The following is a 26788-nucleotide window of genomic DNA, read 5'->3' as shown; positions in this document are numbered from 1 at the left end:
ACACTGTCAGGGAATACATACTTTTTGCCTATTATTATAGTGTTAATGTTTGTATTTAATATATTATATAGTACGACTTGTCACTAAAATCTACAGAGCTTGGTACTTGGTCACTCTACGATCATATCACTTTGTGTGGACCAGTTTGTCCACCTAGACAAGATCTTACTACTTGGTGAGGTTTATTATGAGTAAGACAAAAATGATTCTCAACCCAAAGAATACAAAGACGCCATTTGTGTATTATCTACTTTCATACATGTTTATTATTACTATTTATTTATTGTTAATTCGTACTCGTATTTATTATGTTATATTTTATCTTTCGGTACATAGTAAGTGCTAGTTGAATTACCCAGGTAGAGGGACAGGCGATAGGGCACAACAATCCCAGAGGCCATCCGGACCTCCCTACCATATTTCAGTTCTATCTTCAAGCTTGGGGAAATGCTTGAGGAACAGAGAGACAGACAGACTGACAGACAGACAGGCAGACAGACGGACAGACAAATGTATTTTATATACGTATATATAATTCAACTAATGTATAACTCTGACAGGCATGACAGCTGCCCGTTGACATCAGCACCGAAATTAAAAGTATCCAGACACCGAGGTATTTTCCCCGCTGGTAATAGCGGCTCTCAAGTTCTCGACACGAGCAAATACTTCAGACAATAAAATCTGGAGAGCCGCTTCAGTGAGCTGGAGCTGCACCACCCACCTAATTTACTACTTACTTATACTTATGTTACTTACGAAGGTGTTGGCTCTGTGTGTCTAGATGTATAAGCCTTGTGGGTTAAGTCATATAATCTATTGACAATACTCGTACAAATTATGGCTATTCCTATATCTCATAAGTCATAATAAATAAATAGATAAATTAATAATTACATAGATAAATACATTCGTCAGTATATGTTATCAACAACATTGAAGCCTATTTAATTAAACTAAGTCAGTTTATTCAAGCAAAACTTCACGAGTTGAATTGTGTGGAGGAGAGTTGCCATTGTTCAGAGGCGGAACATATGAAAAATGTAGCAGGAGACGCGCGAGTTGTTCTGCCTGGCGTGATTTATGAGGGTCCGGCTTGGGGAAGTCTTAAGATGAAAGATTCAGGCACACGAAGAAAGGCTGAGGCTGCTGGTGAAAGAAATGGAATAATAACTTGTCGTCGATTCTTTAATAAACGGCCACTTTAAGTTTTGGTAATGAGGAAGACTTTTGTTTTGTTTTGGGAGTCTTTATGGGTATACACACCTGCTATCCTGCCACTCACACACACACACACACACACACACACACATGCTATCCTGCCACACACACTCACACACACACACACCTGCTATCCCGCCACACACACACACACACACAGCTCCAATCCTGCCACACACACTCACACACACACACATGGTATCCCGCCACACACACACACACACACACCTCCAATCCTGCCACACACACAAAAAAAAGAAGAAAAAAAAAGAAGTAAAGTTAAAAAGCTTTTGCCTGACATTTGAGGAACAAATTCTGACCTTTCAAACTTTCTGTGAATATTTTAAAGAATTAAATGTCTGAGAAATGTTTCCTTTCTTTTTTGCAGTTAAATTAATTATCTTTTTTTCGCAGACAATGAGACGTTTTTATTTGTTAAGACCAAATAACGGCTGCACAGTACAATGTTTCACCCAGGCCAACTTGTTTACAAACTACAAACACTGACAAGCAAAATGAGAGTACTAGTGATAATCGCTTGGTTAGGTTAGGTTAGGTTGAGGCAGATTAAAACTGGGGTCTATTAAGAATATGGCTATTGAGACTAAGATTAGGAACCAATTCTGAGCTATTCATTGTTGTATTTGATTCTCCTATTGATCCTGATTCTCGGGTCTTCGTGAGACTACCAAGCTGGACTAGTCTTCTCTTACACCATATCCGACTTTGGTATGGAATTACCCGGGTTTGCCTGGGTGGAGGGGGAGGGGGGAGAGGATAGTGCACGACCTTACCCAGGGCCACCCGCACATCCCTACCAAATCTCAACTATCTCAACTCAAAGTATATATATGTAGTAAACTGAACGAGTCTATGTTGATCTATCTATTATCTCTTAACACACGGAGTTGATTCTTGACGTGTTATAGGGAGGACGGAGGAACATGACAGAGCCAGATCTGAGAAGTCAACCCCCTTGCCCTTATGAAGGACTAGAGGAAAGAAAAGTTCCGCGGGAAAAAATATTTAAATCGAATCATGTAAAACGATCATCTTATTTCTTGTGTGAGGAGTTTATGATTTTATTTTAATATTCTCTATTAATTTCGTGTTAGTTTCTGTTATTTTCGTGTTATTCTTATTTTTACTGTCACTAAAAAAAATATCCATCAAGAGTGAATAAAAACTGTTGTCAATTATCCCAGGTATTACGATGTTAAATCCTATCAACAGTCTTTCCAGATTTTTCAACATAATGTCTACACTGAATCCTGAGGTGAAATGCTCGAGTCCTCCAGCCCACAGCTTGGCACTAATCCCGTCGTCCTCGCGAGACCAGGTCCTGACGGCAGGTTTACTGACGATCTCTCACTAATTATTGCTGCTCTTGTACCCGACCCTCCACAAGTCCTGTATTATGGGAAGTTCCTCGTCTTGTGTGCATGTGTTTACTCGAATGCATTAAGTGTCTGATCTTGCTCGTCTACTTATTAAAGTGTTTGACCTCGTTCTTTTTACTTAAACTTATACTTATACGCTTGATCTTGCTCTGCTCCACACGTATAGGCCTCAGTCGTTTGCTTCTACACACTTAATGGTATGACTGAGTACGTGTATATGCTTTGCTTTGCTTTCAAGTGTATGGATAAGTTTCTGTATATTATTTCCCATTCTCAGTATTGCAGCACTTAGCCCTTCGTTAAGCTAATTTCCTTCCTTGAGTTTAAAATTATTTCTTTGTGTCCTGATACTTAGCGTGTTGGCCGTGCACTCTCTGTCCCACTAGAGCTTGAGCGTCTCTTTGCGTTAGTCACTTTCTTCATTACCAATATTAAGGCCTTTTCCCCCCAAATCTGTAGGATAATCACTGCTAAAAATTTCCCCAGCCACCTGCACTTCTTCACACTCTCTATCGTTAGTATTCGTGCACCAGCTTGATGTTATCCGTAGGCGAACACTTACGGTGGCAATCACTTGGCTGGGAATGTTTATTACTGGTGGAGCAGCCGGTGGTGTCCCCCAGCTTCCTGCCTGATGCTCGCAGCTGCCGCCACCCTCGTCAAATTACAGAGCTTAATCATTACAAAACGGATTATTTTATTATGTTAATTTTTAGTTGATAATAATCCACTACCACTAATACATAGCATAATAACCACTACCACTATTACTACACCTAGCATGGTCTAATGACAGCAAAGAACGAAGTTCATTAATACGGCAGAGTAAGTGAAACATGGGTAGCAAACACCGGAGACTTCTTCACCAAAGGTGACAGCAACAGTTGTTAGTGGTGCGGGTTACAACAGTGTAATGAATTCGTAGCGTGTGGTAGGATGTGGTAGGCCCTGTTAGTGTGTGATGTAGGAGCTGGTTAGTGTACCCTATTACCCCAACACTCCCTGACTTAAGTTGAGCCATAATCACGAGACACATTAATCGGTTAATTAAATGACTTTAAGTTCAAAGTTTGGCGAGGATCTTGGTGGTGTATATAACCAACTCGTAGGATAATTATACATACCAATATCTGTTACTTGGTGTGTTCCTGTTACTTCCTCCCTGTGTAAGCTAAGACTATCTCACATTGACTGCGTATTCCATCTGTGACCCAATATACTACGTACTGTAGAATGGTTTAAACAATATATTTCTGTTTAGAGAGAGAGAGAGAGAGAGAGAGAGAGAGAGAGAGAGAGAGAGAGAGAGTGTGTGTGTGTGTGTGAGTGTGAAAACTAATCATGTTAACCTTGAAAATTAATTGCTTTGATCTTGATAATTAAGGCCACTATTAATCTTTAGAATATTGTGTACCAGGAGAAAAAAATCCTTTGTAGGTGTTATATAAAGAGCAACTTATATTGACTTTTACCTGATATTTTGCAAGGGTCTTATTCCTCGCCTCATTTCTTATGCATTGCTAACTAAGTAATTTTTACGTGTTGGGTATTTGGTTAGTGGCGGAGGGTAAAAAGTCGAGAGATATATATAATTATTATTATTTTTTTAATACTCTGCCATGAACACAGAATTATACGTGAGAATTTAGTTTATTTTTTTTATAAGGTAGAGACAGACATCAGAGAGTAATGCTTTTAAGTTCTCAACACACCTATAGCTAGTCACTGTAGACCTCGCACTAACTCATCCACAGCAAACCAACAGAATCTGGATATTTAACGCCCACCTCCCAGTAGTGTTCTGAATTATTTTTTTTTTACCCCAATGGCTTCACCCTACACTCTCATATAACAAAATCACGTCATCAATACAAGAGTTTTACATCATTCAGTACAGGTAGAAGGAACAACAGGTCATCATGATCGTGGTAATAAAGTGCAATACGCCTGCAAATAAATCTTAGTGGGAACGAGAGAAGAAAATGTATTTAGATTGTGAACTGAACTGAATAGTAAAGTGTAGCAGCGAGGAATTCTTCCGCCTGATTGATTGTTCCTCCCTGAAACGTGAAACTCACGATCTGATAATATGTAAATGCTCCCCTTCACTAAAATGACTTACGTTTTATATATTTTCCTTATACTGTACCTTTATATGTATCGTGTGTGTGTGTGTGTGTGTGTGTGTGTGTGTGTGTGTGTGTGTGTGTGTGTGTGTGTGTGTGTTGGGGTTCAGCTGACAGACAAGGATCGAGATGCTGGCAGGATGTGGGGCAAACAAAGTGAGCGCTTGATACTGCAGTTTCACAACGAGGGATTTAAGATGACAGAGTCTTGAGAACATCGTCCTCCCGCTCCGGCCGGGCTGGGAATGAGAAAGGCGATAAAGTGTAGCTAAGGAAAGAGACGGCGCTGGTCTGTCTCTCTCTCTTCCCTGTATGGCCAGCACTAGTCAAAACCACCTCACACTCCAGCCTGCAGCGAAACGTTTAGGAATTCAGGTAAACTACTGACGACGAGCGTCTACAGTGGTGCTCCTTTACTGTACTCACAAAATTATCTTGATTAATTTGATATGAAGCCCCAATGACAAACCTGGGAAGGCCGTCATGGCGTCACTACTGGTATGAGAAGCCTTGACGTAATAATGTGCGGGTTATCTGATGCCTGGGTGACGATTAAGAATTATAATGAGTCTTAACCTAACCTAACCTAAAATAACCTAACATAATGTAACCTCACTCAAGCTTTAAGTTGTACACACACACGTCATCAATTCAACACAAACAACATCCTTGAGGAAGATGAAGCTAAACAAGATACAACTCCAAAGAAGAGATGAATAATTCCTACACTCTTCAATACCTCCTTTATGCTTACGTCACTCACCCACACACTCACTCATTCTATCCCCTTCACCTTCCTCTTCAGCCTCACGTTCCTCCTCTTCCCTTCTTATCTCACCACACCCACGTTCTCTTTCTCACCGTTCCCACATTCACCATCTCAAAAACTTCCTCCTCTTTTCAGATCAATTTTCGTGTTTTTTCTTCACTTTATTGTCGTTATTTCTCTCCCTTTTTTGTGCAGGTCATTTCTAGGTGTGTGTGTGTGTGTGTGTGTGTGTGTGTGTGTGTGTGTGTGTGTGTGTGTGTGTGTGTGTGTGTGTGTGTGTGTGTGTGTGTACGTGTGTGTGTGTGTGCGTAAGAATAACTAAATTCTACGTCTGTATCGGGGAATAATTTACGGCTAAGGCATTCAGAAGGTCAGGTCCTGCCATCTCGCTGTACCTAACTTGGTCATCACCTCACCCGATTCGCCTCTGACCTTACCATGATAAATGAGTTAATGCTACAATTTATGTGTTGACTAGTACGCTCGCCATAATGGAGAAGGACTTAAGATGCGAGGGCGTGTTAGCATAATGGACTCAAACGTTTCCACACCTTATTTCCCTCCTGAGTTCAATACGATATTCAAATATGAGATTATGCCCCGCCAGACATGATGGAGCTTAACAAGGCCCCACATTTCCTACATTGTTAGCATAAGATTATCATTTTCCACTCTATACTGTTGAGGGGTCTGGGATTTAAACAAGAGACTCTGCTGGAAAGTTGACTGTTTAATTACGAGCTTGTTTGGGTGGCCGCTAAGGTGTTTTTCTCCCATAAAGATTCACATTTAAGTTAAGAAAGGTCATTGGAAAGAAGAGCAGTGACAAGGAGCGTGAGTGAGAGTGAAATGTTCCAATAATATTTAGGTCTCAGAGGCTGATTGATAGACAAATGCAGAAGGATAGAAAGATAGATGATGATAAAGAAAGAATGAGAGAGTGATTGCTAGTAGACGTATAAAATCCACAAAGAAAGCAACACTAAACTGGACTAATTCATGTGATTTTGGTTCCCTCAATGATGTGTTGTATAGACGACTGGAGGGAAGTGGCAAAACGTTATTAGATTACCTTGTTGGTTGAGAGAAGCCCTAACCTAACCTAACCTAACCACATATCTGTCATCTGAGTTCAAGAGGCTGTGATAAACAAACATCTCTCAGACCGTAAGAAATTGATCTGACTATCGCGGTGTTGTATCTGATCTATGGAGACAGTTTTACATTTCGTCTCCTCATACTGTGGCTTTGTCATATTGCTCATATTGTGTTCGTGTTCACGCTCTTCATAAGTGCGTGTCCGTTCTCCCCGTGACCGTGTAAATGTTCCTCTTACTGTGAGAATACCATAGTGTGTCTGAGTCCATTCTTCTTGCCGGTATATACAATCCACGCGAATTTTTGCCCCAGGAAATGATTTCTGAACTCAATTTTCACACACTTGCCCGCCGCCAAGGATGCGCCAGGTCTCGACTAAGATGTGTGGCTAAAAATGATTTAATGTATTTATCTATGTATCAAACTCTCGGACATAATTCGTAATTGCATATTGCAGAACAGATTTTTAATAGTCGGGTGAAAGAGGTGGAAGACATATATTTTATTTTATTTTTATTTTTTCGTTTTGCTTCGCTTGAATTCAGACGTCTTCCCCTTCTCTCCTGGTAGAGCCAAATCCTCTTTTTCTCGGTGCGAGCCATGACATTAAGCTGAACAAGGGACCCCGGATTTTGAAATTTCTTCCCTGTGACGAGATTTTATTTTATTTTTATTTTTTCGTTTTGCTTCGCTTGAATTCAGACGTCTTCCCCTTCTCTCCTGGTAGAGCCAAATCCTCTTTTTCTCGGTGCGAGCCATGACATTAAGCTCAACAAGGGACCCCGGATTTTGAAATTTCTTCCCTGTGACGAGATAAAGGTAAACATTTCATTGATAGGAGAAGCACGAAGAGCTTCTTGGAACTGTATTTATCGTGATACAAAATAGTGTCATTGTGTCTTTTAAATACACACACACACACACACACACACACACATACACACACACACAGCCCTTAATTAGCATGTAAACCACATCGCCGGTGACCAGACTGTTTTGCCACCCCTTCAAAACTTTTCGGCTCAAGAAAAACACTTCAGAACCAAACTTAACTAAAATTTTACCTTCCGTGTTAGTAGCTCACCCAACCTTGTCTCACCAGCATTTTGACAGACCTTTAAATTTTCCGAATCACCTGATGATTAGCCCCCCCCCCTTTGAAAATTGTCACTGGTGATTTTATTAAAGTACCACTTAAGTTAACCGCTAAATAGTTGTAACCTGTAAAAAAGTTGTGAGACAGTTTAATGAAAGAAAATCCGAATAATTGAAAACTAGGCAGGAAACAGCTTTTGAAAGTATTATAAATTGTAACCGTGGAGACTAGGTTTAATTGATCATACTGGAGGGGAACCATTACACTCAGATCTCCTTGACCTCACTTATGTCGATGGATTTTTATGTCATTCAGTAAAGATATTGTTCGATAGTTGCTAGCTCACGGATCTTTGAATACGTTTCCTATTGGATATAATCATGTGAATGACCAATTTTCTCCTTTTAACGACCGGTAACACTTCCAAAATAATTCGTCAGTTATTGTAGTCCCAAACGCCAACATATGACTGAGTAAACTATGGAACTACCACAAAAATAATGACAATGAAATACAACTGAAGATAAAACATATGACAAACGAAAGTACTGAATATTTTGACCGTAACTTACTGTTGAAGAAGGCGATAAGTTACGGTCCAAATATACAGTGCAGTACCTTGGTTTTTGTGCGTTTTAGCTTCACAACCAAATATAACATTCATGTACAAAACTGCACCATCTCGAAGTCTGCATTTGATTGATACGCTCAAAACTAACGAAATTTGTCAGTTTATAATAAAAGTGTATCAAAAACTTTTACTTATCGTGGATTTTTTTATTATTACTCACCTTAAACGTCGTATCTCTGCACACGGGACAGTTCTGTATCTTTACTCTTCCCAAGACACCAGCCTCCGTCCGCTGTGAGATAGACGGAAGGATGTACTCTCAATATTGTCATGCAAACTTACAATAATTCAACACGTATGTACACAATGACAGTATTCAAGAAACATAGTGCAGGTATACAGTCAATGTGCGCACTTTAGACCATGAGAGTTCTTGTACAGTGTCACTCACAGACCTCTAGCACACACTGGCCTCACCTCGTCAAATTGAAGTGTGTTTTCCTCGGCCCAGTTGGACAGCCAAACTACAACAGTCCGGTTATTCAAACACTAATAGACGATACGCCTTCTAACATAGTTTGAGATGTTCAGTTTATTGATTAGGATCTCTTATACATCATTTAGAGATCAATATTATATTTATACCAGTTTCATTGGTGAATTATGACACGTATAAAAGAAATTAATTTATCATTCAATATTTAGTAACTGCTGTTAGGTTAGGTTAGGTATTCGCCAACTCGTAATTAGTTGCTGTAAATTTCTCTTTACATTGGACAGGTATATTGGATGTATTATGTCATTTTATGTTTGTTGGGATTATTATAAATTTATATTCAAAAGACATACAAATTCATACCTGTTTACATAAAGTGAGAAGACGATCATAGAACAGAGAGACAGAAACAGCAACATGACGCAACGTGGATAACCATCAGCGCAGAAGAGAGAGAGAGTATGGCAGGGAGGTGAGAGTAAGAGTGGCCCAGGATGAGGAGGAGGAGGAGGAGATGGGGGGTCACAGTAGAGGGATCTCAAGAGAGGATGAGAGGTGGGGTGGGGGTGGGGAGCTTCAGTAAGGACACCGCTCCTTCTAACATTATCAGCGAGTGTCGTGTGATTCATGGCGGGGATTTGCCACTTTTTATGAGGGATGGAGCCGGGGTGGAGGGATATCCCGGCCCGCCCCGCTGTAAAGAGAAGGGGACCAGTGGGATTTATCTTTATGGCCATGTATCATCTAAGATTCCACCCCGCTGTCATAGAGATCGCTGGGAGGGTGAGGGAGGGTGAAACAGAAGGAGGAGGAGGAGGAGGAGGAGGATGAAGAAAGGGGTGAAGGAGGAATAGGGTAAAGGAGGAATAGGGATAGAGGCGGGAAGATGAAGGAGGGGAGAAGGCCTGGTGAAAGGGGAGTGTGTGTGGCCCCCCCCTCCCTCCCTCCACTTGAATAGATTCTACCCAGAGGAGTAAATAATGTGTGAGGAGGAGAGTCAAGTGGGAATAGTTGTATGAAGGTGAACGAGGAAAAGGAGGAGGAGGAGAAGGAGGAGGAAGAACAATACATGAGGGAAGGTAAAACAAGTAAGCACAAAGTCCAGACGTTTACAGAGGTTCATAGTTCATGATGTATTGTCAAAGTTTACACGGTATTTCACCCCTTTACTAACATATATCTGGCCACGTCAGGTGAGGCGGACATTCAGGTGGTGGGGGGACGGGAAGAGGGAGAGGAAGTGGGTAGGGGGAGGGTGGAAGGGGGAGGGGGAGAGAGGGGGTGAGTCAAAGGCAACAAGTTAAAAACCACAAGACCGTCATCTGTGAATAAGGAATCCTCGAGTACCTGACCCCCTCCCTCAAGCCAACGACACAAATGGATCTACCAATAGTCAAGTTAATAAAGCACCAAGTAGGAGAAAAAAAATTAATTTACAGTATTTTTCTTGAGACCATTTATGTTATTTTGTCACCTAACTGATACTAAGTGAAGTTATTTAGTTAATGTGTGTGTGTGTGTGTGTGTGTGTGTGTCTCAAAAGAAAACGCTTATTGTACATTGTCTGCTTTCTTTACATTTTGGCCGCCAAGTCAGTCCGCGTCACCAAAATCCCGTGTCACTTTGATCATGCCAGATACGAGAGAGGATTTTCTTTGGAACCTCTACTGATCCTTGACCATCACAAGTCTTTGTCATCCACCAAGTTTAGGACAACAAGTGGACAATATTAAGCTTATTGATGCTGATGAGTCGAGCCGTGTAAGTATTTCTGGGATATTGTGCATTGTTTGTGTATCTACTGAGCAACGGAGTAAACAAGTCCTGTCTTGGTCAGTAACATAACACAGTGCCATACATTTTACTGTAAAAGAGAACACGTTGTTACTGTGTTTATTCTTTGATAAGGGTAGGAGGCGAATCCATTTGGTGTAGAAGACAAATGGCCACTTAATTATTTATTTTTGGGTAAGGGCGGAGGGGCCAGTCCATTTAGTGTAGCAGAGAGCACTTGGTTACTTGGTTTATTTTGGGATAAAGTCAGGAAGCCAATCTATTTAGTGTAAAAGAGAACACGTTATCATCTGGTATAAATTAATGGTCCTTTAACATTGTTTGAGATGCCATGACACCAGGTTGTCTCCCAGGAGGACTGTGGGTGAAGAGGTCCTCCCCAGCCGAGTATCACCGGGGCTGCTGTACCATTTAGGCTTAGGCACCTCAGATTTCGTTTATATCTACTTGAGGGTAGTTGGGCACCATTCCATCTCTTGTGGTCATCGTGGGTCGTCGTTCTATCTTCTTTATGGTAGTTAGTTTGTTGTTGTTGTCTGCTGTACGAAGCTCTACGTGACAGTTTTTCTCGACAGATTTATCATCTTATTCAGTTTAGAGTTGAAGGTCTTTATGGTTTGTTGATATTTCAAGGGGTAGGTATTTTGTTCAAAAACAAATTTAGAGTCATCGTCCCAAAAGTTTTCATATTTGTATCATTTTCCTTTATTATTACTTCTCCGTTTTTCCTTTTACGTCAAGACGAAATCCAGGTATCATTTGCCAACGGACGAAAACTTCCTTGAGACCATTCCTCGCCTTGCTTCAGCACTTTACCACTTACATCACTTTCATATCACTTTCATCCTGATCGTAAAAACGATCAGCATCACCATCATCGTCAGTATCATCTCCCGAGGTCATCACCATTATCATTACCACAATATTTTCCCCCTCTGGTGGGTGTGGGTTGTGTCTGGCGGGCCTCGGCCGCTGCCTCGTAAACACCATTTACTCTGATGGTCGGTGATCAACGCTGCAAATTCCAAGACTTTTTGTCGAGCTTCCTGCAGTTTTCACTTGCGTTGAATTCGTCCTTTTTCCTCAGAACACCTGAGCGATTAATTTCGGAAAACTTTTTCTTTATTTTATTTATTATATATTTATGTTTCTCTTAACATTTTCTTCATATATTTTTTATAGATAATAGTATTTAATTTATTTTAAACACATATTTACATCCAGGTTTTACTATAATGTGCGTCACGACAGTCTTGTGAAATCATCCCAGCAGCGACCCGGTCCGGTGACCCAGGCAGGCCAGGGAGATATAAATGACAGGGAACGGCAGCAGCTGGCCATACTTATACCTCCACTTACAGTTCTTTATCTCACTCTCCTTATCTTATAAGATGAAATGTTGCTTACAAGTGCACCAGCCACAGTTAATCTTGGCTTCCTTGACTGTCTCTATTTGTCTGTCTATCTATCTATCTATCTATCTATCGATCTATCTATCTATCTATCTATCTATCTATTTATTTATCTATCTATCTATCTATCTATCTATCTTCTCAACTCTTTCAACAATACAATTTGAGATCATGGAATCTTAATACTTGTATCCTAGACTAAGTATTAAAACAAAGAGAAACAGAAATCGCACATTTGACTTTTAACTGGAAGACGTTTATTTAAGTACTCCTTATTAACTCCCTCTAAGAACGGATGAAAACAGAAACACTGAAAACTTAAGAGGAAAAAATTTCAGGTTGTATTGTTATTCTGTATTACATTCTTGAGATACCGAATTTTTCCCCATGGTTCCTCTGATCAGTGTGGAGGAGGAACAGTGTGTGTGTGTGTGTGTGTGTGTGTGTGTGTGTGTGTGTGTGTGCTTAAGACAACAACAGTATTACAACTACAACAATATGAACAATAAACACAACAATACACATGATAAAGACGGTGACAATAAACATACAACCTGGAAAACACACACACAAAACTACATATTTGCTAAGTCGTTGGCAAAGCGAAGCTGGGAATGTGAGAGAATGAAAAAAAACTTAGTCAATGCAGCGATGTAAAGCCGGAGTCACAGGCCCCAGGAGTGTTTATACAAGGCTAGGGAACAGCATATGAGGACTCGTCAGTGTAAAGTGTAAGTAGTACTCGTAGTGTAAGTAGTACTCGTATAGTGTAAGTAGTACTCGTTTAGTGTAAATAGTACTCGTAGTGTAAGTAGTACTCGTATAGTGTAAGTAGTACTCGTATAGTGTAAGTAGTACTCGTATAGTGTAAGTAGTACTCGTATAGTGTAAGTAGTACTCGTATAGTATAAGTAGTACTCGTATAGTGTAAGTAGTACTCGTATAGTGTAAGTAGTACTCGTATAGTATAAGTAGTACCCGTATAGTGTAAGTAGTAATCGTTGTGTAAGTAGTACTCTCAGGAACCAACTTGAAGAACAGAGATAATTAAGGTGTAAAAAACAAACCCCTAATCTAACCTAACCTAACTTAACCTAATAATAGTAATCAAAGCACGATTTAAGCTATATTGACGCTAAGGTTATAATACTATCTAAAAACAAAATTGCTTCTTTAGCCAGGCAATATAATGAGAGAATTTAGACCTATTCTCAACTGAGTGTTAAACCAAAACTCAAATTAAGTGCTGGGACAGGTAACCAGGATATGTGTGTATGTGTGTGTGTGTGTGTGTGTGTGTGTGTGTGTGTGTTTCTTCCTCATCTTTTTCACCCAAGAGAGATTCAATTAAATGTAATGGTCACGCTGCCTCAATCAAATTAAGCCTGGATGATAAATTTTCACTATATTGTCTACGTTTCAATTATATAAACGCCTTTTCAATATGAATATGAGAGAGAGAGAGAGAGAGAGAGAGAGAGAGAGAGAGAGAGAGAGAGAGATGAGGAAATGAATTTTTGTGGGATTTTTTTTTTACGGCCAATATTAATAACAGAGGAGCAACACACGCCACGAATTAAGGGAGCCGGGGCTAAGCTGTTAGTGAGGGGATAATGAGGGTATGAGAGACGGCGTGATGGTAACGAGGGAACCAGATGTTGCCTCGATTCGGGTCCTGCGTATATTCTTACCTTACGCTATCTATCTTTCTATCTATCTCTTCCTTATGTATTTCTCTTACTCTTTATTTGTCTTTCTCTCCCCTTCTTCCACCACCCCCCCCCTCCTCCCCACACTCAGAGTTCGTATAAAGTCAGATGAGTGTTTATTTTTGCCGTCTCAAGAGCAGCATTATACTCCCTCTCCTTACAGATACTCCAGAGAATAACAAGAACGTGACAAGAGGGAAAATGAATACGAAAGATAATGGAAGATACACCATTTGGTCATTATTAATATATGGAACTTAAAGCTGATTGATCTGAAGGATGGTGTAGGACTTCCCGGTAAAACGTCCTCCAATATTCAGGAGTTGGTCTTGATACACAATACAACTTGAAAGATATATTATTTTTAAACTGTATACATGCCTTTGAGGGATCGAGGTTGTGGTGGCAATACTTTGACTCTCGGCCTTTGTGGTGTTGAATGAGTCATGTGGTTTTATTGTACTGTTTTGTTGGATTGTATTTGACTGAAAAGATCTAAAATGATTTCTATGTTATACGGAAACATTTCTTGTGAACAGTGTAACTTTTAAGTGTCTGTGGAGTTGTGGGTTTACCAGGAGGGTTTTGTTTGCTTATGGTACAAAGACTGAGGTGTGAGGTCTATTAATAACCACATAGGGGTGAGATCTGTATTATGCAAGGGTATTATGCAAATATTAAATGACATGGTTATTTAAACACTTCCATGACGTCAATCAACACAGGTGAAGGAACTCAATTGAAGTTATTGGTATAGCAACAAATTCAATATAATACGAAGAAACGTTTGTACCAGAACAATCATTTAGATCTCAAACATTTGCAGTCAATGTTTACAATCTTAAGAGGATTTTATAAATCAGGAACGACAAAGGTTAAGTTGTTTTAGATTTAGAAGGACTTTTGATGCCTCTGTTATGATGGGCAACGCGTCAAATTACCTAACTAGCAAGAATTGTAGAGACAAACAGAAAAATATAATCTCTCGGATCACGTTTGTAGTTTTTCAGTTTAGTCGCAGAGAATAAGTGTTTGGTGTTGCAAAACTTGACAAAATTAAATGTGTTTTATTACATGCTGTTTGCTGGTCTTCTGATGTAATTGAATCATGAAAATATGACTTGCTAAGTATTTCGTTAATTAATATGGTAATTAGGCAAATTCCGGTCAGACTGACAGCCTTTGTGATTGCCAGACCATCCATGTTGATAAGTTGATATGCAAAATCATATTTCAATCTCTCGCGTCAGAGATACCAAGTAACAAAGAATATTTTATATTTTTATAAACTGATGGAGATTTTGTCTATAGAATAAAAAACTGAACTGATTATGGGCTATGTAAAGTAATTTCTAGATTATGGAACATTAAATGGGATATAATTCTTATCAGAGTCACAATTCCTGCTGCGTTATATCCTCAGTAACTAACTGCTTTACATGTGATAATTGTATGAAGTTTTAAGAAGGTAAAATTAAAAGAAACATGATGACCCGTACTTAGTAAAATTAACGTCGTATCCCTCACTAAAGTCTCCCACTAAGCTGTTTATAATCAGACCCGCCCATCTAGGTCAACCATTATCAGCAACAGATTACAGGATTCTGGTCAATAACAGCTGTGCCTCCTTCCCTCCTGTGCAATATGGCGACGAGATATTCACACGTTTATTGCGGTTTTTGATAGAATTCCCCATTGTAGTATTTTTTTGTTATTACCTTTTTTTTATCTTACACACACGCACGCACGCACGCAAACTATCATAACATAAACACGTCTAATTTTTATAACAAGAGCAGTATATGTGACCACAATGGTTGAAGAGGAAAACAGGCATTGGTCCCCTTAATTCTTGGCAAAGGTAAGTGTTAAACAAGAGCAGAAGCAGCAGTAAAGGTTTAATTTCCGTGTTGGAGTAGAGAGGACGACACTGGGAGTTAGAGAAGTGGAGGTATTATCTATTACAATGATGAACTGATGAAGAAGGCGAGTGGAATCTAACTCAATGTGTATAGACAAGGAGCGAGTTGGACCCTGTTGTGGTTCAGAGTTGTCTTAATATACGCTGGGCTGGCTGGGTGTGTGTGTGTGGGTGTGTGTGTGTGTGTGTGTGTGTGTGTGTGTGTGTGTAAGAATGAGAGATGAACAAGATTGTCTAAATGGGGATAATGAATAATGGGGGTAAGGAGTTGTCAGTGTAAAAGGTACATAACGTCATTGATCAACAGTATCGGACTTACTATCATCAGCAAGTACCAATAGATCACGTAATTTTGTCCAGATACGAGTAAAGGGTCGACTAGTGTAGAAATAAAGTCAATTAACATCAGTCCAACATTATTTCTCTAAATTAACGCTTTAATAAAATGATCTGTGTTAGTAATTAGAGTTCAGTTTAGACTCGGCTGTACGTGAGTGATTTATTCTAGCTGTTATATGATAGCACCTTGTAATATTTATCAAATGTAGTGTTAATGTTATCATTGAAGGGTCAGTGATCCATCCTTCGTCCATCTGAAGGATTTGTCATGTGGTTCAGACAATAAGGTTCCATTAGGCATATAACTGGTGGTAAGTAACGCAAGAGGAGGTGTAGTGACCAAAAGATGCACATTGTACGATGATGAAATAATATCCATTTATATATATAGTGTGTATGACTAATGAGATAATTTGCTTCATCATTAATCACGGTGTCGGGGGAGTGTATTAGGAGGTTCATTATCTGTTACCAGTGAGGCAAGACAGTGTAATAGCGCCATCCTGGAGTCAGTCAGCCACCACACCCCCAGACCGCAGTCAATCACACGCTTCGAGTTTTTTTCCTCGAAGCTTTGAATCCGGAGAAGCCAGCTTGGCTTCGAGAGAGAGGCTTCACTGTAGCCTAATTTTCCAGGCTGCGGGAGTATTTTAATGAGGTATATTCATTGTTGCGAACCTTGGATTAGTGAGGCGGAGGACTCGCTGGCGTGAACGTTTTAAAGTGGAGTATTATTTAAGTCGGGTCAGAGATGGCGTCCCGGAGGCTGTGATCACTTAACGAAATGCTGCTTCTTTAAACTATTTTCCATTGGAGATTATACCGGATACTATTTTAATCGAATTATATAAAAAAACAAATCAATAAAAAACAGCAGACGCTTTTGTATCTGTATTGATGCGCATTAAGTCATGATTTTGCATCACCTTCGGGAAACACATAGAAATATTAGCGTTTTAATTTCGAATTACCTACTCTAAATTTTTACTCTATTAAAGGAACCCCATTTGATAACACTTATTTATCCTTTATCAGTCTCTATCATATTTTCTCTTGCTCTTTCTCTTTCTTGTGTTATCTGTCCCTCCGTGTGTAGAAAAAATCACCATTAAATATTTCAGTCGTGGTGCAACAGTTAAAATAATCAGCAGGACTCCTCGCTCAGTCGGAGATATTTGTTAAGGAGGAACTCAAGCGATTAACAATCAAAATAGGTTAATAAAACGACAACGAAAAGAATTAATGACCAAAAAAAAACCTCACACACACACACACACACGCGCACACACACACACACACACACACACACACACACACACACACACACGCACACACCGTCTATAACATAGAGACAAGGAAACCTGCTAGTCACGATAAAGATCTGAGCAAAGTTCTGGGATCTAATATCTCTGTCACAGACCGGACGATGCCTCCAAGACGAACATTCAATCTCTGCTAAAATCCTCAAAAATGTTCTCGCCGGGCGTGTTGGTCCGTTTAGCAGGGGATCATTTCAACGTCCTGATGGGCAGCATTAGTAACTATTCAGTACCAATAGCGAGATCCTGAATGGCTGAGAATTATACTACCGTTTCCTGTTCAAACATTTGCCGGACTGAAGCATTTTTATGGCTTGTCGAACCCAGTTAGTATTTTCCGATATTGGGGAGCTCAGTACAAACGTCGTAATTTCTTCTAATTGCAGTGTAGTTTTAACCCATTTTATACGGCATTATTGCTCTCGCTGTTAAAACGATAAGCTGGCAGCAAAAATTAAATTGTGTCCAAGATAGCGAGAGCAGGGAGAGAAATTTACGACAAGTTTTTCATCAAAGAATCACACAGCTGGCATTCCGTATCATATTGTACACGATTTAAAGAAGGTTTGGACTTAAAATGATCTTCACAGACCAGAGTATAGTACGAAAATAAAAGAAAATTTAGAAACTAATAAAAACACCAGTTAAGGTTATGATAGTGTGGATAGGGTAATAATCTTAAGGGGATTATCCTGGAACTTGGAAAATTGTTCCTAATTGGCTGATGATTTGTAGTTGGTGTTATTTCTTCTAAGAATCCAAGGTGATTGTCATCTAGGTGAAGGGATCCGTCTTGTTTACAAATGCATATTTTCAATTTACTTTCTCTCGGTCACAAAAATTACGCTGCGTCACAAAATGCCGGTATTCTGACCCCGTCCACAGAAATTGGAGGCATTTGACCTCACAAAGAACGAAACAAAACAAGTAATTGAAATCCACTCACGCTAACCCCTGGTCATCCACAGACTCCAAGCCTGAATTTCCATGTAACCCTTTCATCCCTCCCTACCCTTGCACTAGCTCTGCTTGGTAAACTGACGAAAATTTCAAATAAATTTCATGAATTCTCGGATTATTTAAGGATTCGGCCGATTCGGCAGAGTGTGTGGGAAATCCAATGTCTCGGTAAACGATTTTGTCCGTATTAATGTCGATTGTCGCACAGTCACTTTAATAATTACCTAGTTAATGCAAAGTAAACGTGCAATTCAGTACACAACTATCAACTGTAAGTAGTGTACAATCAACAAAAGACCAAGACTAACACTCACTTTTCACTACTACTTCCATGAGGTGAACCTTAACAGTAGGTGCTGGTGGTACTGAATACTGCAGGCAGAGAGGAACTGATTAATGACCTCTCGGTTTGATGGTGAACTTCGACTCCTGACCCGATACCTTCATTTGCTTCCGAAATAAATGCAAACCCTGATTGTTTCATATAAAGAAATATTATGTTTTGAACTTCCTTGGAGCATCAAGAGGTTCTGCCTCGTAAAAGGCCACAAAAAGTACTATTAACCTGATGATCATTGTTATAATTTGTGAACATCCCGAAACAGTGCACGAAGGTACAGGGGCACTACAGGTGTATTAAGACTTATAAACACATAATTTGAAGGTGACATTACCTGCAGGTTATTGCAACTATTAGGACAACATCAATTTAGCCATTAATGTTTTGTAGTTATAATATTATATAATTACAAACATACTTGAGACAATATAGCATTATGGTCACATTTGTTGGTGGTAATTTTGCGGAGATTTATGTAGATATGGCGAGGCAGCCTGTAGTGTATTGTTGGAAGTGTTTCATGGTCATCATCACAGACCAATATTGTTGTTCGTTCATAAATTGAGCTGCTCTCCTGTTCTATCCTATCGTTGAGAAAAACAAGCACGTGCCCAGGTGGATGGAGGTACGGCAGGCGTATTGATTAACTCGATCAGTTGGTTCCCGCCATCGTCAAGTTAACATTCCCTTGGTGGAAAGATTCGTCGGCGAGGAGGAACTGTAGAAGAATGACCATGTTGGTCACGAAGGTGGACGCCATCTGTGGTGTTAATATATTATTTTTGCGTGTGCTTAAGACGTCAGAAAGTCAAACTAACGTCCAATTTCCTGGGTTTCCAATATTTGTATGTCATGCGTTTTAGTTAAATTTTGACTGACAACCATTTGAATCTATTATTGAATTTACAAAACTTCAAGATTATACAGTATATAGATAAGAAGAGCTGTGAGTAAACATAAGGCGGTGGACACAAGGTACCTACAGCCAAGATGTTGGTGCGGGAGAGGAGGAAGAGACCGCACGGCTGGGTGTTGAGGGGTCGCTCACTGATCTGGAGGATCTTCTCAACCTGCCGAATTGATCGATTTACACACAAACGCTTAGAACAGTTCCCTTAATGCATGCTCGTGGCGTGGGTCAAGGGCGATATATTTACGGTACAGTTGTGTAAGATTCATTGTGCGAGCAGCGCATAGTTAAGTGTTAATATAAAGAAATTATATCGGTGTTAATATTATTGGGTAAGTTATCGTGGTTGTAAGATTATAAACTGCTGTGATATCAAGAGAGTGCTGAAGATAACAATGCCTGTGAGCAAACATTACGAGCTTTCATTTCAAAGCTGTTTTGTGATCAACACTGAGGAGGAATTACCATTGTGCTCCTGTTCACGAGTGTAATTGGCTGCTCGTTTGTGACATTATGGTGACAGGGTCTAGGCTGTTGACAATTGCGCTTGGGGGCAACAAAGAGCTACGCGTAAACACAAAGTAACTTGTTTAAGATAATTCAACTTACCTCAGTCTCCAGCTGTGCCTTCACTCTCTCGTTTGTCTCGGCTAGGTCGGTTCTCGGTACGATATGCAGTGGGGCACCACCCTGTTAAAGGAACCTGTGAACTGAGGCGGTAAAGGTGGGGTTGTAGATTGTGTGAATTTAGAGAATAACTTATGAATATAAGTTTGAGTTGAAGATACGAGCTGGGTAACTGTATGGTAAAGTTGTAATTTAGTGTTGCGAGAAGGTTTCGGATATTGGTTAGGATTTGTAGTTGTAATGTAAAGTTATAGGTTAGGAGTGACTTAATGATTGCTTTAGGGAGAAAACTGCATATGGCTTATCTATAAGTGATTATTTAAAATTTTGTTCCTTGTATGTTAACAAGACAAGAGTTATGAACTTTAGCTAATATCATGGAATTATTTTTAGAACAATGAAAGTCAAGCTTTATCTGAAGCTACAGTCATTCAGTCAGTAAGGCAATCTCTAATACTTACCTCCTCTCGTAGGACGTCAGCTACGTATCCTTGGACGTAGATGGCAGCGACGTAGGTGGAGAAGACGGTGACGGACAAATAGTATTCAAACTTAGTGAAGTTTTTGGGGTAAACGATGAGGAATGCAGCTAACACGATGCTCCAAAGGAACTTTTCCATATTGGCGAGAAACATAGGCAGTGACAAAATGTCGGACAAGTCCTGGTGAATCTGTCTCAGTTCTATATACTGCTGGCGGGTCTTACGGATTCTTTGCATGGGAGACATGTAGCTCTCATCTAGCATCGTGTGGCGTGACAACAAACTCTTCAGGATATCGTTGTTGTGACTCAAAACTCTTTGGAGGATATGGCCAGCAGTCACGTAGAGAATCATGGAAAAGGACACAACCAGCGGCATGCAAAACAAGGCGTAAGGGATACTACAATAAGCGAAGGTAAACTGTGTGTCCCATAATCCCCTGTACCATGACGTTCGGGTAAGAACCTCTTGCACAACAAGCAGAATAATGATGGATACTTTGAAGAGATACGGCAGAGGCTTCATTTTGCAATCCTTTAGCTGTGTGAGGTTCTTCAAAGACTGAAGTAATGTAGAGAGACGTCGGCCCTTCACCCAGAGGACGATGATTATAACAACGGGGATCGAGTGCGTGAAGAGATGATACCCACCGCTGCACACCATGAAGAACAAGGGAACATCGAAGATATTCTGCAGCATCAATGGAGCTGTTGGTAAATAAAAAGGTCCCATAAATCTAGGGCAACTTCGATATGTCTTGAGCAATAGAAAAATAGTAGATGTGTTTTTTGTTTACATAACTCTCCATGATATATACAAACACTATACTGTACATACATGGCTCAGATATACAACGTATACAGACAGTGAAGATGTGCAAACAATCTATAGTTATGGAAAAAAAAAGACTTCAGCAGGCAGGCAGAGAAGGAGCGAGGTGGTGTAGATGGAGACTTTGCACCCGGGGTAACGTTCACTAAACACAATATGCTGTAACTCAATACACCAAAACAACCACAAAAAACACCGTAAAAGTTGATTGATTGAGGGGATTTTTCACCGCCAAACCCTATGCTATGGTGCTAAGACTTCACCATACACCCCTTGGCCTTCCATACACCACCTCCCTCACCGCCTAAGTCTTTTTGTCCACAACTGTAAATACAGGAGGCAGTGCAGATATACAGATAAATAAATCACCCTCCCCAATTTTATTTTGCTTCAGACTTTTTATATTTTTTTACCCACATTTCCATTCATTTCCCTGTTACTGCCGCATTTAAACCTCCCATATCTATCACACTCTGATTTGTCTTCCATAAGTTCACTCCTATTCTGGTACTATACGTCAAGACTAACACTACCTTATCGCTCACTCCTTATCTTCACCCTGATCCATAATATTCTAGTAGTGACACACTCAAATTCCAACAGTATGTTACTCCTCAGCGCTGCCACACCATACTTCACCCACTAATTCCTTACACACACGTAAACCAATAACAAGAAGGTACATGTAAGCCTAACAGGTGCAAGTAACTATTGTATAATGTTGGAAAGGAGTCACACACGTCCCAAGCGCTTGTGTGCAATTACATATTTTGGGGAATAAATCAATCTTGTGTCTGTTCCCCTGGAAACGTAAAAACGGAAGTGCGTACTTGTGTGCTTGCGTGCATGCGTTACTCCTAATTATAATACACACATAGTTTTATAAAGTTTAAAAAAATAAATAAAATGTGGACAGTACTTACGAACATAGACAATTAAGAATACACAAGTAAGGACGAGACTAAGAGTAGCAGTAACAAGTGCCAGCAGAGTCTTGTGGAGCGTCCACTGTCCACCGCAGCTACCCAGAGGAAGGAGACCCAGGAGGACGGTCAACCACTGCAGCCAGGACACCATCCACATCCTACCCATACCTCCAACGCTCTCCCGTCCACCACCTTTATCCTGTAGCTGAGGCGACCTGAAAATACACAATACAAACTAGAAATTATCACAAGATGCTCATCACATAACGTCATACATGTTTCTAGAAGTTATGCGACTTTATGCTAGACGTTATGTTACTTTATTCTAGACGTTGTTACTTTATGCATAATGTTGGGTGTTACGTAAGGGATACAACACAAAAAACAGTTTTAAACTCCTACCTTACGGGGATGTCACTTATGTTATTTAATTTTCCTAACACCAGACGATTTTATTCAGCACAGCAATATAAGGAGTTCACTTATACGAAACACAGCGGCTGTTGCCATAAGGAACGTACATGTGTACCGGCACTATATTGCAGGTAATAATACATAATCTTGATGCTTGACACACCTGGAGTATATGCCGACTGAATATTATGCTCTCAGTATACAAGGTCTTACCTGCACCTTGTATGGTAAGCAAACAATGTTCTTTGTTAGGTCTGTAGTGTTTCCCATATACGAAGGATAAGATTTGTGTAAGTGAATAAAGATAAAACCTTATAAATTGTTTCATTGACTATAACCAGCCACTAATGGACTTTTTGGATGTCTTGATGGTCTACAGATCCGAGTCTCGAGTAGCATCAAATGCCTTAAACATGAGACAAATATTTCAAAATAAAACCTACAAGAATTCTTTGATCGTAATGAGTTTACTACTGTACCTGTTATCAGTGAAGGCAATCATCTCTGTACGTGCGATAGCTGAAGAGGGTACGAAGGAAGGTGATACGTACATACAACTTTCACCACACCTTCTCTCTATGATACTGAATGAACAAATAACTCGGGAAGTCTTCGAGTCCATGACGCAGGTAACTCAACATCGGAACACTGCAGAAGGATCAATGAAGTTCACCTCGCATATACAGAGTAATATTTCGCTTCCAGTAGCCTTTAACTTGAGTGTTTATCGAGTGTTTACTAATGTCTGCACGCTATCGTAGAGGCAAATAAAAGACTCATACAGGGGGTCTGTAATGCTGTTGTGAATAGTGACCTCTGAACCTTAAGAACGACAGTAAATCAACTGCAATAAAGTCATGGTGACACTCAAGCCCGGTGGAACTAATAGCTGAAAAGTTGAGGGGAGAAACAGGTGTGGTGGTGCTATTGGGTAATGTTACGTGGTTACCTGTTGCTATTTCTATCAACTAAAAGAAAATATAATTAGTTTTCTTACAGACGCCATAACCAGGTGTATCGTCTTCTTGGTGCTCAGGAAAAAATCGACTTTAAGGAGATAAATTTAACTAATGGGTTTGAGAATAATGAAATAGATTTTTTTTTTTACTCCCATTTAGGAGAAAGAATAACGATTAAGGTTTACACAATTCTTTACTGTGTGTATTTTTTTCCAGGTTATAAAAACATAAATGAAGATATATTGGAGAATATTTACAAACGAAGTGAGAGGAATCCGCAGTCTGGGAGTCTTAGTTATGTAGACACACACACACACACACACACACACACACACACACACACACACACACACACCGACGTCTGTGAGGCAATAAATCTACTGCGTTGAACCGATTTCTTCAAACCAAAAGTAACAACAAACTCTCACCTGTCATCAAACTTTTGGATACGTTGAGTAAACTGAAAACGTATGATGCTTTTTTGTTTATGCTCCGTGTATGTGCCGAGTAAAAATAAGAGAGACGATATACTGTATATGAAACAAATGCATATGATAATAAACAAACACATACAAACTAACAACACGTAACAAAAAAAAAAAAATACAAGACTCCAGGTATCTCAAGACATCAAAATACACTAACTGAAAAAAAACACAACAATAATGCCTTTCCTCATCAAGTTAATGGCCGCCACGGAGGTAAGAATGATCGAAGTCACTTATCAGCATTAGTGACGTCTGTTGACTCTATCGATTTTGGCGAAGGTGAAGTGTTGTTACTAGTAAGTTGACTCACCGTGCCACGGGCGTAGAGAGGAGGAGTCAGCCACATCGTCATCTTTGGTGGTTAATACGGTTGCATCTTCACTAAGTTATGGGACTATTATCGTGACGGTAGCAGGCAATCGTGTTACCAGCAGCAGACTATAGTGTTACCAGCAGCAGACTATAGTGTTACCAGCAGCAGACTATAGTGTTACCAGCAGCAGATCATAGAGTTACTGTACAAGCGAGAGAACATAAAGCTTCACGATCATGGACTCAGAATTCCTCGTCACACACAACAGAGAGAACACAGTAAGGGAAAGAACAGCCACGCCTGGAGCTTCATCTCTGGAGTCTTTCAATATGGGTCAGAGTGTATCAAGACTGGTAAGGTAAGTGAAGACATTACTTTACTTTTAGTGCCACACCTGTTTCACTCTCTCTGTTTACTGTGTGCATAGCCAATAGTGGCATATATACTACACTCGTAAGATCTTCAAGCGTCACCTGGAGAAGTTAAGTCACAGAATATCTTAATACTCATTATGTGACGGACGGTGAATTATAGAGATAGATTTTTCATGATAGATTACGATCGACTTAACTGTAGGCAAAATTTACATAGTATTGCTTTGTTCTGTGTTTACTGAGTTATCACGTTTGTAATATTTCCTTCTTATACTAATTTTAATCATGCGCATTAACTAAGGGGTAGTGGAGATGATTGGGCCTTGTAGCTTCATTAAATATTTAAATGGTGAACAGCGTATAGTTAGGAACCAAGACCTAAGCTATAACTATCCTTCTATACTATATAATATGAGGTCCTGTGGCCGAGTGGATACAGCACTCGCTTTCCGTTCTAAGGGTTAGTGGTTTGAACCTAGCGCACCCCCAGTTCACCAAGCTGTGAATGGGTACGTAATCTTACATTTTGGGGAAGGGAAAGATGGTCGTGTGTAGTGTTGGCTACACTGCTTCCTTGTGTATCGGAGGTTAATTATACGGTGTAGTACACCTACACTCTCCCCAACGGGCATTCAGGCCTAATTGACCTTTCACACTGTTAGCAAAACATTAATTGTCACCATGTTTGTGCAGGGTATTTCTATAGCAAAATCATACAACTTTTCATTCAACTAAGAACTCACCTGTCACTCCAAGCTGAAGGAATCCAATACAATTTACTTGACAATTAACCATCCTGCTTTAATTCTACAAGCAGGAGGAAGACGAAGGTGTGGGAGGTGAACTGTAGTGATGGTGGGTGGCGACGGGTGGTGGTGGAGATGGTGGTGTGGGTGGCCATCCTGTTGGGACTCCTGCCGGGGGGAGACTCCAGATCACTCTGGTCCACCACCAAGAAGGTTCTGGCCTCGTTCATGGCTGTCCTCACTACCTTTGCCATGGTTGCCTTCTTCATCCTCCATGCTGGTAAGTCGCTGAAATCCAAAGGTCTTTTAAGAAGCGTAAACTATTATACCGGTATACATATCTTTGGATCTAACACACACACACACACACACAAAATTAACAAACAAATAAATTATAACTTGAAAACCGTACAAATACAGGACTTTTAAGCATCACGGCAATATTTTATCTTAACCACATAACTCGACGACGTCAATGTATAGTACTAACACGTCTCACACAAACCATCATCTTATAACATGTTACTTTATGGGGTCAGGGCTTTAGAAATGTTGTTTATCCTATTATAAATCTCTTAGTTATTTCAATGTTATTTGTCGTATTATAAATTTCTCTACTGTTAATTTTTCTTTCTTTAGGATTAATAATTATTTTTTTGTATCACTTTCCGTAATTAACTCCATGTCCTCAGGTGATGGACAGGTAGAATATTGCCTGGTAAGAACCATTAAAAACAATCAACATGATTCACTTGTTTGTTATTGTATTGTCATTTACTGAAAACAAATTTTGATATATAATAAACAATGAGTAGTTTCAGTGCTGTATAATTCCCCTTTACAGTGTACGTCATGAGCAGTAATTATGTGAAAGCCAGCACTAATGTCTACACTGTTATAGAAGAGTCGTTTTGTGTAATGCGGACACTTGCTGTATTGTTGATATGCCTCGGCATGTGGTCCCATCGCGGCCTCTTCCTGTCCTGCAGCCAGCGCCTTCACTCCCTGCCTCCCTTACCCGGCCTCGCTCCTCAACTCAGACTCCACGTCTTCCTTCTACTGTCCCCGGCCGTGTACATTACATACGTGTTACCATTATACTTCCGTATTTTTCCAGGTGAATGGGCTCTCTGGGTTTTTTCTTTAA

At 39.9% G+C, this 26788-nt stretch overlaps 1 protein-coding gene across 1 annotated transcript; it reads right to left on the bottom strand.

Moving 5' to 3' along the window:
• Nucleotides 1–18896: 18896 nt before the first annotated feature.
• Nucleotides 18897–25917, bottom strand: LOC121875766. The gene is made up of 7 exons (XM_042380451.1): nt 25887–25917; nt 25639–25651; nt 22345–22562; nt 20570–21297; nt 20091–20171; nt 19555–19641; nt 18897–19331 (listed from the first exon to the last, which is right to left on the bottom strand). The coding sequence occupies exons 1-7, from the start codon at nt 25915–25917 to the stop codon at nt 19224–19226; spliced, it is 1266 nt and encodes a 421-aa protein (XP_042236385.1). The 3' UTR covers nt 18897–19223.
• Nucleotides 25918–26788: the final 871 nt, after the last annotated feature.

The sequence above is a fragment of the Homarus americanus genome, unplaced genomic scaffold, assembly GCF_018991925.1.
Source record: "Homarus americanus isolate GMGI-L3 unplaced genomic scaffold, GMGI_Hamer_2.0 scaffold22250, whole genome shotgun sequence".
Lineage (NCBI taxonomy): Eukaryota > Metazoa > Arthropoda > Malacostraca > Decapoda > Nephropidae > Homarus > Homarus americanus.
The sequence above is the reverse complement of the archived record's forward strand: the minus strand, read 5'-3'. Positions and strand labels throughout refer to the sequence as shown.